This window comes from Petaurus breviceps, unplaced genomic scaffold, assembly GCF_028583685.1.
Source record: "Petaurus breviceps papuanus isolate PSGF00001 unplaced genomic scaffold, PetGlider_PUasm1.0 90775, whole genome shotgun sequence".
Lineage (NCBI taxonomy): Eukaryota > Metazoa > Chordata > Mammalia > Diprotodontia > Petauridae > Petaurus > Petaurus breviceps.
Genome location: NW_027187342.1, coordinates 14031378 through 14046376, shown reverse-complemented (window position 1 = coordinate 14046376; position 14999 = coordinate 14031378). Strand labels below are relative to the sequence as shown.

General features: G+C 38.8%; 1 protein-coding gene across 12 annotated transcripts in view; it reads right to left on the bottom strand.

Annotated features, from left to right (window-relative positions):
- Window positions 1-14999, bottom strand: part of BCL11A (BCL11 transcription factor A) — a 122353-nt gene that overhangs the window by 102743 nt on the left and 4611 nt on the right. For 11 of the 12 annotated variants that reach the window (XM_069069042.1, XM_069069041.1, XM_069069043.1 and 8 more), the window contains one exon: window positions 9797-10126. In XM_069069042.1, the coding sequence (XP_068925143.1) occupies window positions 9797-10126 (330 nt within the window). Of the gene's footprint in view, window positions 1-9796; window positions 10127-13804; window positions 14117-14999 lie in introns of those variants that run through there. The other variant, XM_069069048.1, reaches the window with a different exon arrangement.

Genomic DNA, 14999 nt, shown 5'->3' with positions numbered 1-14999 from the left:
AGTGATTGGTCAATGTCGTGGGAACTGGGATTTTCATGCCTCCAATTCCCATTCCAGAGAAGAATCATCTCCCTAACTAGTAACATTTTGAGGATTTAGCCTTTGGAATTTACACTGAAGCTCCCTCTGCCTGAGACTGGAAAACACCTCAATCCAGGTAAAAAGGACCATGTATGGATATGCTAAGTAGTATCATTGCTGCTGTTACTATCGAGAGTCAAAATAATAGGCTTAGAAAGCACCACATGTCAGGGCTTACTGTTCAGCTGTTGGAGAGAAAGGGCTTTTTGCTTTGGTGATTAGATTTTGCCTTCAAGGTGAATGCCCATTGAAAAATATTCATCTCTCTCTCTCTCTCTCTCTCTCTCTCTCTCTCTCTAATCACCAAAGCAAAAAGCCCTTTCTCTCCAACCCCAGTAGCTCCCCTAACGCCCTCCCCCAAAGCTATTTCCTATAATTGATCTTACCTGCAATAGCTCAGGAAAAGGTAGAGAAATATATGAAGTGCTAGCTCTGATTCCTTGGGTGTCTTTCTTCAGTGTGTTCTGCTCCCTAACTTTATTTTTTTTTTTTAAAAACATTTATTAGAAAGAAAAGAATTCAGTACTGCATGAAATCCACATCAACAAACACACCTGCATAAGCCACAGGTCTACAATCTTGACCAATTCCATTTGACACTAATGTTAGTTTACTCAAGAAGAGTTCAGTGAGGGTTGATATGGGATGTGACAGTGTAAATCAGAATTAGATTAAAAACAAAAGTTTGGGAACCAGGATTGTGCTACAAAGCAAATAGAACTTGAAGGCCAAATTTTCTCTAACTGCCTTCAAGGCATTCCCCCTATTAGAACTTTCTCCACCCCACTCTAACATGCAATCACACCTCAGAAAACAGAATGAAATGAATGCACAGAGAACTCAAAATACTTCTTTAAAAAAATACTATTCTTTTATATGTATGATACACACACACACACACAGAGCAATTAACTTATTGCCAGTATTCAGCAAGCAATAGAGACAGACTGCCCTGAGCAGAGAGAAGGGGAGGATGGACCAAGGCTTTGGACCAGCACAAAAGAGACAGACCCAGCCACAATGCCTGCTGTCAGCAACTGCATTATTTTTATACAGGAATTTTTATCTCTATTGTACAAACAAGTATGTGTCTGTGCTGACTTGTTAAGCAATCCACTTGTATGTAGAATAAGATTTTTTTTCTCTCCTCCTACCAGTCACACAGCTCCAAGATCAGAAGAAATACATAGTCTTTGAAGCGCCTCAAATGTTTTAGTTAAAAGGACAGCAGTTGTTTTCAAAGATCCAAGAGTATCTTTATCAGAATTAAAATTTTCCTTATTGATTTTTCCCTTAACATAATAAAAACATAACATGGGAAGGTTATGGTTTATTATTAAAAATTCGGACTTTATATCGTTCTTCAGTAGTCAATGTTCTCTTTTGAATGATAAAGAACAGTTTTTACCTTGAGGTGAGATGGGGGGGCACGGGAAGGAGACACTCAAGAGTCTTAAATTTTTTTATCGCTAATGTCTTTTTTTTTTTTCCAACTATGAACTAGGTGAATGGGGGGGAGTAGAATTCAACTGTAAACAGATTACTCTGACTGCCCCCCCCCCCAATCATATAAATCCCAGTAATAGCGATGGAATGTGCCTTTCATCATGTAAAAATAAATGCATGTCTCTCTTTTTTTTTGCCCATGGAGAAATCCAAAAGGCATACAGACCTGATATGGTGTTTGACAGTCCAGCTGTAGGTGGATATTAAGAGTTGGTCCAGGCTACACCTTCTCTCTAAAAATTAACAGATGTGATTTTGGGGTGGCTTTTTATGCATCATTACTTATCAAGAAAATGAGCCATTGATAGACATGAATTAAAATATCCTGGTGCTTGTCGGCAGGCTAATTTATGTTTTTAGGAAGTTTAAAAAAAAAGGCAAACCATAACAACCATCTATGTTTGTTTTTTAATCACATTCTCAAGCTCTACAATAATTATTTTTAATGGGAGTTTTTAATCAGTGTACTGGACTCTATCTAAAACTTAAATCAAATTGTAGGTGTAATTGTTCATCATGGGTGTTAAGAGGACTGAGGATACAAACAAAAACTCATTGTGACTGACCAAAGGTCCCTAGGTATCCCCTTCATCAACATACATGCTCAAGGTTTCCATTGGGAATTCACTGACTGAGCCTGATTCAGGTCTGAATAACATTCTGCCAACGCCTACCTGAAGGAAGGTTTGATAAAGGTTCCTTCTCACCACTGACTTTCACAGGAAGCTCAAACCTGATCATCTCACCTTTGTGTGGATATAATTTGTTGTTTATCCATCTAGGAACCTGATATTTTATCAACCTATCTAAATAGGAAGGAAGGAGGAAAGGAGGAAAAGGGAGGGGTGGAGGGGGGAGGGGAGAGGGAGAGAAAGGGGGGGGGGCAGACAGAGGGACAAAGAGACAGAGGTCAAGCATCAACTAGTTTATATGTACACATCAGGTGTTGATCTGTCCTGACTTATAGCAGCAACCTGTTCAGGTAAAACTTCCAGCATCATTGCATCAGGTAGGTTCAGCTCAGTCTCTAGGGTGAATAAAGAGATGAAACACTTTGGTTCCCTGTCTGCAAACTTCTAATCCATCAGTTCTTGGCAGCTAATTTTTTTTCCAAGTGTTTTGTTTCAGGAAATGTGTGTATTTTTCTTTGTACATTTTGTGGATTTACCACAACTGGTTCTGACAGCTGTTGATTCTGTTAAATGAACACATTATGAAATCCTCTTTAAAACCTCAAACAGTGGGCTCAAAAATATAATGGTAAGATATTTTAATGAAGTTCCAATTGTAAGTTTGTAAGGAGGCACAAATGAATCAGAAAAGCCCTAGATCAGTACTGGATTTGTCCTGTATGAGGTTACTTTGTTTGTTTGTTTGTTTGTTTTATTTTTAAATGGGGAAAAGAGAATGTTGTAATTCACCACAAATACTGCTTGTACTTCCTTTGTTCAAATCAGATACATTTAAGAGGAAAAGGGAAAGGGGACTCACAATATATACAATTTAAAATAATCAAATGAATGAAATGAATCATGTGTGACAAATAATGTTGCATTTCATCATCCCTGCAAAAAAAAATGGTTTGGGGGGGCGGGGATATGGAGACAATTCTAAGAGGGGAAAAAAGATGATGTTTTCATTTTGCCTTAGATCAAAGGAGACTAGAACCGAGAGTGTGGCACCACTGAACATTTTTACATTGCTGTCATTCACACTAGGCTATCTAAGTTTTATACAATTCCCCAGACTAGCTGCATATTAAGCTTGCTGTGTACAGCTTTATTATAGTGTGGTGGTGGAAGAAACATTAATATTCCTGTGTTGCAACTGACAGGACATTTACATGCGCCCATCTGAGCTCGCACCTGAGAGCCGCTCCAAGGTACAGTAACTGTACTCCTATTGTAAAGGCAAATGAAGAACACCAATTCCCTGCTGGGATCAGAAGTGACCTCACCACACCCCACACCTCAAATCTTTCCCTTGCCAACCTAACTCAATGCCATCTCAGAATGACGAATGAGCTAAGCAACAGACACCAAGTTACTAACCCTGCTAAGAACAGCAAAAGCCTTCTCTGAAATGTTTTAAAAATGCACAGTGAGTGCAAGCTGGCCAGTAAAGGCTAGGAAACAAATTCCAGGGAACCCAATATAGACTATGTTACATCCTAAAGCTGATTAGAAATACAGTATGATGTTTACTGGCTTCAAATTGAGTTTGGCATCATGCATACTGACTTCAATAATGCTGGCATATTTTTATTTCAAATCTGCCTTTGGTCTCCAGGAGCACATGTTGAGAGTTTAAAGCTCATATTCGTCAGGTTGCATTTCCTAGAAATTAAGTTTGTGACAGAAAATGACTCCTGTGGCAGTAATATGATTTGTGATGAAATTAATTAGGCCATTGTTTCAGAAACTATCCAGCACATTACAAAAGTAAATTTTGTGAAATTGACCACTACTCCATAGACCTTGGAAGGAAAAATAGATGGATGTAAGCTAAATATACTTATATTTAAGAGTAAAAAAGTAAGGAATATATACTCCCCACAAAAAGCCCCAAGAAAGCATACACTGAATATTCTGATTGTAATGCAAATAAAAATACTAGTCACCACTGATTTAATTCTATGTCTAGGCATATTTTAATGAACTTTCAGTAACATGTTCCGTCCCCTAAAGTGCCACAGAAAATAAAAACCTTCATAATTTAAAATACTCTGCTGAAAAATAGCAACTAAGTTAAAAATATTTTTTAAAATCCTTATAATAACAACACTGCTGACATAGCCACGATCCAAATGAAATCTGAACAAGTAGAAAGGTACTAAAAGATCCTTAGTGATTAGATCTCATGCTTAAAATGTGGCAAGATGCCAGGCTGTGTCCAGCTTGATGCTAAGTGCTTTCTATTACAGAGAGCTGGTACTACTGTATATAAAAACAGACTTGAGCTTGGGGTGAATTTTGTCAAATGATTTCTTTGTGTAATAAAGGGTGTGAACAGACCAACAAATGTAGATTAAATTTATGCTGAGTGATGAAATCTTGTGAATCTCCCTAGCTGTGATTTCTACCTAGGTTCAACTTAATTTTTTTCTTCCCACAGGTAATCCAGAGTTTCTGAATTTCACTTTCACACAAGTAGGGACTGTCAGCATTAACCTAGTTCCTTCCATAAGCAACGTCTATTCAGACATTATGGAAATATAGACATAAACCTTCCTATTAATTTGTTCCTTGTTTATTCCAAATGTCCAAATTTAATCCTCAGAGTTCAGAGTGAAACCATACGGAGTCTGCCTTGGAAATGAATGATATTCAAGGGTTCAAAAATGTATCACTATTACGCACCTTGACACTCTTTGCCCTGACTCCACTGCCTACTGTCCTAATCCATATTTGCAGCAGCAGGTTTTGCACCCAGCTCCATTGCAGCAAATGTACAGCTCCACCATTTAATGTCACATTCCCAAGGAGAAAGGTGTGGGAAATCTATTTCAGATCTCTTAAAGTAAAAGGCACAACTTGCAAAGCAATCGAGAATGGCGTGATTTTAAAAATTACAGCCCTTTTTTTATGCTTTCACAGAAAAGACACATAGAATGGGAAGGAAACTTTCTCCCCCTCTGCTCCTGTTCTTGAAGTGAATACATATTTGTGTTTCCAATAAAAGGCCATTTTTACATTAACTATCTGTAACAGCAGGAGATAGAAAAACTAACACAATCCTCACATCATACACAGGATGATCTTCATATCACGTGGCCCAATTCTCAAAACTATTATTTATAAAAGGCTACTAGGAAAATGAACAATGCATCTTTTATGTGTCACCAAAGGGGTAACATCTGAAGAACTTTTGGATCGCCCACATTTTAGCATTTTTCCCCCTTTCCTGAAGTAAATTTAGCAGCCATGCAGGCCACTGTGTTTAATTAAGCTTTCAAAAGTCCTCTGACAATGCCAACAATTGTAAGACACTCCTGCAGCTCAATCATGCAATCACGGTGACAGTTCTATTTACAATTTGTCTTAGAAAGAGTTTCTCTGACATTGTACTTTGACAAAACACCCAAGCTGCAGGTTCACAACCTTTCTCTGTCTTATTTACAAATACAGCTTGTATGTAGGACTCACAGGCTCATGACCAGGAGCCTTTGGGTAGTGGCCTCACAAACTGATAACTGGTTTGCCAGGATTATTTCTGATGAGGACTGGTAGATATTTAAAAGGGGAAAATATTCACTAGATTTGGGATATTAGATACAACTGGAATTTTCAGTGGCATAGTTCTATGTTGGCTTTTTTTTTCTTTTTTTAGATTCAGTGCAAACCACTTCATATATGTCAGTAATTTCCATCCAGAATCAAACAAATAAGGAACAATGAAAATAGTCATAAAAGGCCACTGTAATTTATAGCCTTATTCACAATTATACCATAAATGCACAAATAAATGTCTCAGTTCAGTTTGAGCTAACAAAAATTCAAGAAGGTACAAAAGAAAGACTTTTTTTTCATTTTATGAATTCTGAAAAATGTAAGCATTTGACATTTACTTTATCTTTTAAGTAATAAGCTCATTTATTTTATTTTATTTTGGAATGATTATTATTTCCCACTGGATAAAGGTTTTTTTTGGGGGGGTTCATATTTCTTTACATAGATTTGATTTGTACTATCAGGAAATCTTTTAAAAATTCACACTGATATAAATATATAGTTATTAATAAATAGAAAATGATATATTTCAATAAGATGCCTATACCCAGTCTCCCTGTGATTCATTCCCTCCCCCTCTTCACAAAACTATCCCCAGCTTATAGATTTCTATACTCAAAAAACTCCAAACCCCAAATCTGACACCATGGGACTGTAAATATATTTTAGTCTTTTCAATAAGTGAACAGCAGTTTTATATTCAGTGATCTCTAGGTACTTCAGTTAATATTTCCCTCCACTGTAAAATATGGCACCGAAAAAACAAACCCTGCTAGACTTAGCTACAAATTCAAAGCTGCTGGTACTTGGTGGTAAATATTTGGCACACCTATTGATGAAAGCTGCCTCAACAGGCCTCCCACCCAACATAACTTATTAATTTTCTGTTCTACTTCTGACATTTCTGCAATGATAATAGGTCAATATAACATATTTTAAATAATTACTCAGTGCATTTGAGAAAATTCAATCCAACAATATATAATGTATTTATGAATTAATACGTGTACTCATATATATGCTGGTGTTATGCTCATCCATTTATCTGACAGCTACACTCATTTTCCCTAGAAAACATTTATTTTGAAAGACTTATGCACAGTTAAAATGTGCATCATTTTGCTGTAGGTTTAAACGACTTTGCCTTATACTGAACCCTAAGCTTTATTTACTTCAGTAAGACAGTCTTTTAGTCTTATATTTCAGCTTACTGCTTATAAAATGGCACACAGCATTCACTGTATCCAAATTCAACTTAAAACACTTTAATAAAACCCACTTAGCCGACTACCTTTTCATGTGGTTGCCAAACACATTCTTCTAGTAATTTATCGTGTTCCTTTCCTAATAAGACAGTATTGCTTTTCCTCTCCCTTCAAATGGCATTTTAAAATATCTTTTGAATGATTACTAAGATCCATTCTTTCCTGATCATGAAATATATTTAGAAGTATGTAACTGTCTTCCTCAACTTTGCTTTAGGGGCACCCCAAGTACCTAGAGCCATATTGTCCTCAATGGACTGGAATGCTAATTTCACCATAGGACACTATTCATTCATTAATCTTAGTTATTAGAAGCCATGATTCTAGCTACTGACATAACTGCTTTGAGATCTGCCCAAACTGTTTATGTTCAGTGATTCCAGGGTGGGGAAAGGTGATTAAATACAATGAAAGGAGTCACAGGCTTGCAAGTTATCAGTGCATGAAAGCTTTACCTCCACCTGGATCACCTCACTTGTATACCTATATTATACCCAAGATATTGTCTCTATTTATAAAAATTATTAGCATTAGCTTCGATTTATTTTTAAATATCACCTATAAAAACATCTAGCATTTTTTCCTGCTTCCCTGTCCACTGCACAGGTATTGTAACTTATCCTTAGCCAAAAAAAAAAGAATAATAATTAATAACAATAAGTTACTAGAACCTTTATGACAACCACCTTATCCCCAATTGTCTCATTACTTGGCAATCCCATTTCTCAGACACACATATAACAGTAAAATTCCTAAACTATTGTGCTTTGCCCCCAGTTCCTATATCACTCCTGTATGAAGAGAATCTCAGAATTTTAAAGCTGGGTATCTGACTCTGAACAACCTATTTGGGACTGTGGTGAGGAGTGTGGTTTTAATTCTTGCTTGACAGATACTGTGTTTTGTCTTTTAAACAGAGCAGTTCAATATGTAAATACGATGTTACATCACGCAAGTGTTACTCCATATTTGGTGATTTAGCATGGCTTTGGATCTCCACAGACTACAAATCCCTTTCCACTAACTCTTGCTTCATTAATCATGCCTTACACTTCTGTTCATTTTCCTTCAAATCACAGACAGTACATGGAAATGGTCACTGCCACATACTACTCTAGGAAAAAAAAAATCTTTAACCTGCATGTCAAATAAGTTGGGTGAAAAAAAAACTTTCAAATACAGCTTTACGACTAGCAGAGCCTTCATTTAACTGAAGGGGGAAAAATATCTCAATGTTATTACTGTGAGCATTATAAAAAAAGAAAAAAGAAAAATGCCAAGTTTGATTTTAATGATTAGATTCCAGGGGGAAGAGAGAAATATGACATTTAATCCCCTAAAGACCACTGGACTATTATGGTTCAACTCTGTGGCCAAACCAAGTCACAGAGACAAGCTCCAGTGTATCAAATGATTACATGCACTGCCTTCTCTCAAACTAAGCCAACCCTTCTCTTCCTTTTGCCTATGGGGAAAGATCGAGGGGAGGGCTTTATTGGTAGAAATTACATTTCTATCTTGCTACATCATCCAGTCACTAGGTTTGATATGTTAAGCCACCAGAGTTTCATAAAAATGTTTTAAGGGGTATCTTAAGAGGAATCTATCCATAAGGGGTCTCCTCTTTCTCACCTAGATGAGGGAAATTTAAGCTCTCCTATGTTTAATTCCCTCTTCCTCTCTCAACTCCTTAAAAACTCACACATCCAGGTGCCTTCTAGTTAAAATTAGCTAAGAAAAAGGGCACTACTGAATCTATACATGTATTTTTTTATGGAATTTTTATATCATATTGGAACAGGAACAGTGGAACTCTGGGCTGGACATTTGTAAGGGTGACATGTGGTTGTGTAAACCACAAACAAAATCAAGATACATCTGTCAAAACCACATCAGAGACAAGAGAGAGCACAGAGAAGCATTTATCATTTAGCTGAGGAGGCAGGCTGCAGAGAGCAGCCTTTCCTGTCAAACCAACCTTTTGAAATTTCCAACATGCCCTTAAACTTTTCGAATAAGCATGTCTGTGCGCTTCAGAAAGTGCCCTCTCTACTCTGGCCTGGCCAGTCGAAAATGGCATCTTAAAGTCAAGGTCGCGGTGTCATCCCTGCCACCGGGCTGTGTTTAATTACAGCCCCATACTGCTGACAGCCAATATGGATCCAAGGGTAGCCCCGGAGCTCTGTTAACTCTTTCCCCACCCTTCCAACCATCCTGCCAAACCATTTCCAGTTTAGGAAAGGCTTAGTACTAGTCTCTCCCCTTAGGTATCCTTGTAAGGGGTTTTAAAGCACTAAGATCACTGGGTGACCCATAAAAGGCCATGTGATTACTTTATCCTAGGCATGACACCAAGATGGAATATGGCGGACACTAGAAATTTGGCTTAGTGTATCAAGGACAAAAGAACCAGCCCTTGCAAAATGAAAAAAAAAAGGGAAACAGAGTCTCAGCAGATCTAGATAGGGCAGGAGGGAGGGTGTGTGTGTGTGTGTGTGTCTGTGTGTGTGTGCTACATCTTACTCAGTGGTGTGGGAAATATTTATTTTTCTGGGTTCTGAATGTTAGCAACAGGATCAACATTACAGGGCTACTGTGGACAGTTACATGGAGAGATACATAAAGCATTCCACCTCTCCTTAGTGCTTAGTTATAGCCCCTATTACAGATGGAAAGAAAACATGCATACAGTTTTTCTCCTTGCTTCTGATTTACCTGCTATATGTTCCTGTTTGGGGCAAATTCCTCTAGATGACGTTGATAAACAATCGTCATCCTCTGGCGTGACCTGGATGCCAACCTCCACAGGATTGGACGCCTTTTTCATCTCGACTGGCGAAGGTGAGGGTGGCTTATCCACAGCTTTCTCTAAACAGAGACTGCCATTGCATTGTTTCCGTTTGTGCTCAATAAAAATGAGAATGTCCCCCAATGGGAAGTTCATCTGGCATTGCCCACAGGTGAGAAGGTCGTGGTCCCCTTCTGGCGCTCCCAATGTGCCGTGGTCTGGTTCATCATCGGTAAGAATGGCTTCGAGAGGTTCGGCTGCAGTTTGGGAGACATAAAGCACAGGTGTTAGAAAAGAGAAGAAAAGGAGGAAAAAAAATCATTTTTTCAATCCTAAACTGAACCTCTCTGCATTACGTTAAATGTCTCTAGTCTTTAAACGGGGGGGGGCGGGTGGGGGAAGATGCCAAGAAAATACAAGCATACAAAATTTATGAGAATGTTGATATCAACAAGAAAATGAATTTATTGAAGAGGCTGCTCCTCATATTTTTAAGGAAACTGCCTAATGTGCAGAACTACACAAAACAAGTACTGCAAACTTGCCTGGTTTGGAAGTTTAAACCAAATGGGATTTTTAAATGAATGGTTAATATGGTGGGGTAAGAATTACATAACATCCACCAAAAAATAAAAAAAGAATGTAGTAACATTGTTGTAAACCCAAAAGTAAATCTGTTTCTTTTCCCCTAAATCAATGATTTGATTTCTAAACTTCCCAAGTACAAAATTGAGAGTCCACAGTAACACACCTTTGTGTGTTTGAATGCAAGCATACCTAAGTGCATCTAGCCAGGTCCATTTCCATAAAATGTTAGCCTGGAACCTCAAATAGCAAAAAGTGCTACATTTACACGGTAGTCCTAAGAAAGATAACATTTACCTGCAAAAGCATCTAAATAAATAATCATAATACAGCATAATTCACATTGCCAAGAGACAGCCAGGCCCTCACTTTAAACTGTGCCACATTTTTTAAAAAGCAAATTCACTGGTAATTCTTCTTAGACACATTAGCTAAATAGGATACTTTTGACTACTTAAGGAAATAAGCCAACTAGTCTTTTTTTTTTCTTCCATTCTGAAGAAAGGAATGCCTAAAATATTCCAAACGTGTTTGTGCTTGGTGGCCCTCATGATAGAAAAATCAGTATGGTCAACTGAATGCCACATTTCATAACAACGCTGAGAAGTCCTTTCTTTAAACTTGAAATACTTCTAATGTTGTCCAAGTTGACTAATTTTCTGAATGAGCTCCAAAATGCTTCATTATGGAGCTATTTCTGCACACACAATCACCAGTGGATGGTATAACAAGGTAGGCATGAAAGACATGCTTTACTGCTTACCTCCCCCCCTTTTTAAACTTTGCCCCAAAATATCTTGGCACCTAGTAGAATAGCTTCTATCATTCTAACCTTGCAAGGGGGAGAAAAGGGTTGCTATGTTTCTGCTCATGAAACACAATGCTTACTCTACAACAAAAACAAACTGCATTACAAAATGCAAAACCCATCCCAAACACTGTCAGTTAATGAAAGGGAGCAGAATATGTACAACTCTCAAACAGTTAATCAGTCTGACCTTCTTTAGCAAGCTGCCAATTTCACATTTAATGAACTTAAAGCCACAGAGAATCAAAAAATAGATTTTAATTTGACTGCAGAATATTGGAACAGATTTTGATAAAGTGCAAAAATCCAGTGAACTCAGGTTAAATTTATTTCAACCCTACCTAGACTGACTATTGAGGGGGAAGATCTGGAGTAGCTCCCAGATGTGCTGGGTAAAATAATATTGAGAGAGCACTACCTAACTGCACCTGAGCTCCAAGTAGGACACAGTGATAGATTCCATAATTTCAAGCCTCCAGTCCTACTCCTAATTTAACATAAGGTCAACCACAGGAATATGAAGGTTATATTACTGCTAATAAAGACAACAATTTTAGCGTTCAGAGTTTCTCTTCCTAACTTACTAACCAAAAGGTAAACACACAATAGATTTGTACACTGGTCTAGAACAGAAAAATAAACACAAGGGCTTTCTGTATTGTAACTTTCTGCTATCTTATTTGGGAACATTTGTTTGCATTTTGAAAAAATGAGTTAATTGAATAGGGAATCATTCTCCAAGATTCTTCCTGTCTAAATTAAGGAATTATTAATTTAATATAAGTAAATGTATCTTTCTGTTAAGTATTAATTACAAGTTATAAGCTCTAAAGTCAGAAGAAAAAAAATACTGTAAAAATATTTACGTATTAAAATCAGCAGTACCTGGAATCTTGGCCAAAAATATTCCATTCAAGAATTTTTTTTAAATTCCCAAGCCCTGATGGACTTCTGAAATTGGAAATCTTATTTGGCAGTAAAAGAAAATATCCTTCTAGATTTTAAATAGTTATAGGTAATACTACACAAAAACAGACTTGGTTAAAGTCTTCTAAATGTAGTGACTGAGCTGATTTACAATCAAAACCAGGAAATGAAGTGGTAATTCAGAGGTTGCTGATTACACCTCCACATTTCACCTAATTAATTTTATAGGAGGCAAAGTTCTTGAAAATAACAAGATGATCAAATGTACAGATATAAAACCTGTAACCTCAACATTTTCTATGCTCTTAACGTAAATTATTGCTAATTAACAAGAATTATATCCTAATGTATGAAATACGTTGAACACCGTGTTCCTTGCAAAACATTTGGCTAGAGATGTACAAAGAAATAGCACAACGTGTTTTTATTATTGCTGTTATTATTAAAAAATCAGACAGAGTGGTGCACAAAGGAAATAAGAAAATACGATTCTCTTGGTTTAGCCACTGATTTGCATTGACATCTTTTCTCAGTGGCAATCAACATTTCCTTTCTGGGCATCAGATAATTTCTCTGTATTTTAATGCAAATTTCTCTTCCCCTAAAAACATTCCTAATCTCAGCCATTTTACACTCCCCCCCCTCCATTTTCCTACCCTCCTTCACCCTACCCCCACCCCCATAAACTTGGGTCTGAGGAGGGGGAGGGAGTTGTAGATGAGCTCTAAAGAGATAGCAAGAAATAAAATTAACAACCATTTCTCCCTTCACGTGAAAAGAGAAGTGGAAAATAAAATGTTTCAATATTCACATAGCAAGACATACAAGAGATAGCTAAATGCCCCAGCAACTGATTCAGCCGGTATCTCTCCCTTCTCTCTCATTTAAGAAGAATAAAAAAATAAGAAAAGAAACATAGGGAAATGGGGAGGGAAGCTGAGGGGGGCTGAGACAGGCGGAAGACGGGGGTGGGGGGAGGGGAAAAGCAGAGAGAGAGAGAGAGAGAGAGATGCCTTCTTCAAGTTTGCTTTCCAAGTGCATCTCTTTGATAGGGTAAAGAAACAAACGGAGGATGGAAATACTGGCTTTTTAAAGGTAAAGCCCAAGAAGGAAAGGCAAAAGAAAAGAAAGGAGGCAGGCTGAAGTGGTGGACAGAGGGGGCTAAAGGTGGGCAAAATGGAAGGTTGGGGGGGGGGGGGTACAGCTGGAGAGGCACTGTGCCTAAAGTGAAGTTGGAAGAGAGGACTGTCTGTTAGGCACAATGCGAGCAGCGTGCAAAGCTGCAGGCTCCCGAGCAGCGCTCGCTGCGAACACGTGCAAAGGCTGCCCTGTCCCTTTTCCCGTTCGGCTGAAAGGGGAAAGGGGGGAGGAGCGCTGGGAGAACGGAGAATGGGGCTCCCTCGGGCTGCTACTGTCTCAACACCCCGCTTCCAACCCAACACCATCCAGCCCGATAACGCAAGGGGCTAGGGCTACATACGTCTTGCCTGCTAGTCTGTGAAAAGAGAACAGGGATCTGGAGGAAAGAAAGTCGTTTAAAAAAAAATACATATACTCTAACTTCCTACCCCTGCCTCAAGTCACGTAAGAAATTATATTTACAACATACACTCACACACTCAACCCCCTTTTACTGATCCGCTTTGGGGAGCTTTGCAAATGAATTTCCTTCTGCAATTTGGTGCGTGTGCGCGCGCGTTAGTAGTCTGGTTATTCATTATTAATCACGCTGGTGGCATTACTGTTGTGATGATGATGACTATTACTATTGTTGTTATGATTCCCAGACTGGGAGGTAGGAGCTCGGGGGAGGAGGGTCCGTTCAAGGAGGGGAGTATGCATCTCCTTACAACAGCAGCAGCAGGGCCCAGCGAGTCGAGCGCCGGGGCCAGGAAAGTGTATGCTCCTGGCCAAGGGATCGGGAAGGGGAGATGGAGAAATCTATCTAGACACCCAACTGCAAACTTGCCAAACCCGGGTTCTCCTTCGGAGGAAACTGTTCCGTTGCTTTCACGCTGAAGGAAAGCAGAAAGAAAAAGCGCGCTTTCTAAAGCTGCGTTTTTCTTTTCCTCTCTCCTACCATCTCCACTCCGAAAGAAAAATTCTACCCTGTACTGTGCACTGCTTATATTTTTTATTTATAGCTCTCTCTATGCGTATTTGCAGAGACTCTAGCAAGAATCATCTTATTTTTGAAAGCCAAAATTAAGAACAAAGAAATAAGAGGAAAAAGGGAGAGGGAAATTCTCCGGTTCACAGCCGCACGCTCTCCACCAACCCCCCCCCCCCCCCCCCGCCCCTCTCCACACACACATACATCCATTCCTCCCCCGCCAAGGAAAACGTTGAGAATTCAAGGGAGGGGTGAGGGGGGAAGGGTTGGGGGAAGGCGGGTTGGTAGTGGTCAGGTTCAAGTTCGCTGAGCTTTCTTGATCTTGCTCTGCCTCCTAGCGACCGAATAGAACATTGAGGCTTGTATAGAAAGGGGGGGGGGTGATGCAGCTGGGGGCCGGGATAGTAGCCAGTTCCCCACATCTATCCCCCATTATATTTTTTAAAGTTAACATAAGAGAATCCCTTGCACCCACATAGCTAGCTGCCCAACCCCTACACAGGAACGGGGATGGGGCGGGTGGGGGTAGAAGATTGATTGGGAGGGGGTGATGCCGTTTAAAAACTCAGCTGGGAAGAGGCTGTCCCCGGTGAAAACCTCACCTTCATTTTTCATCCCAATTTCATCTTTTAAATATATATAATATATGTATGTGTGTGTGTATATATAATATATATATATATATATATATATATAT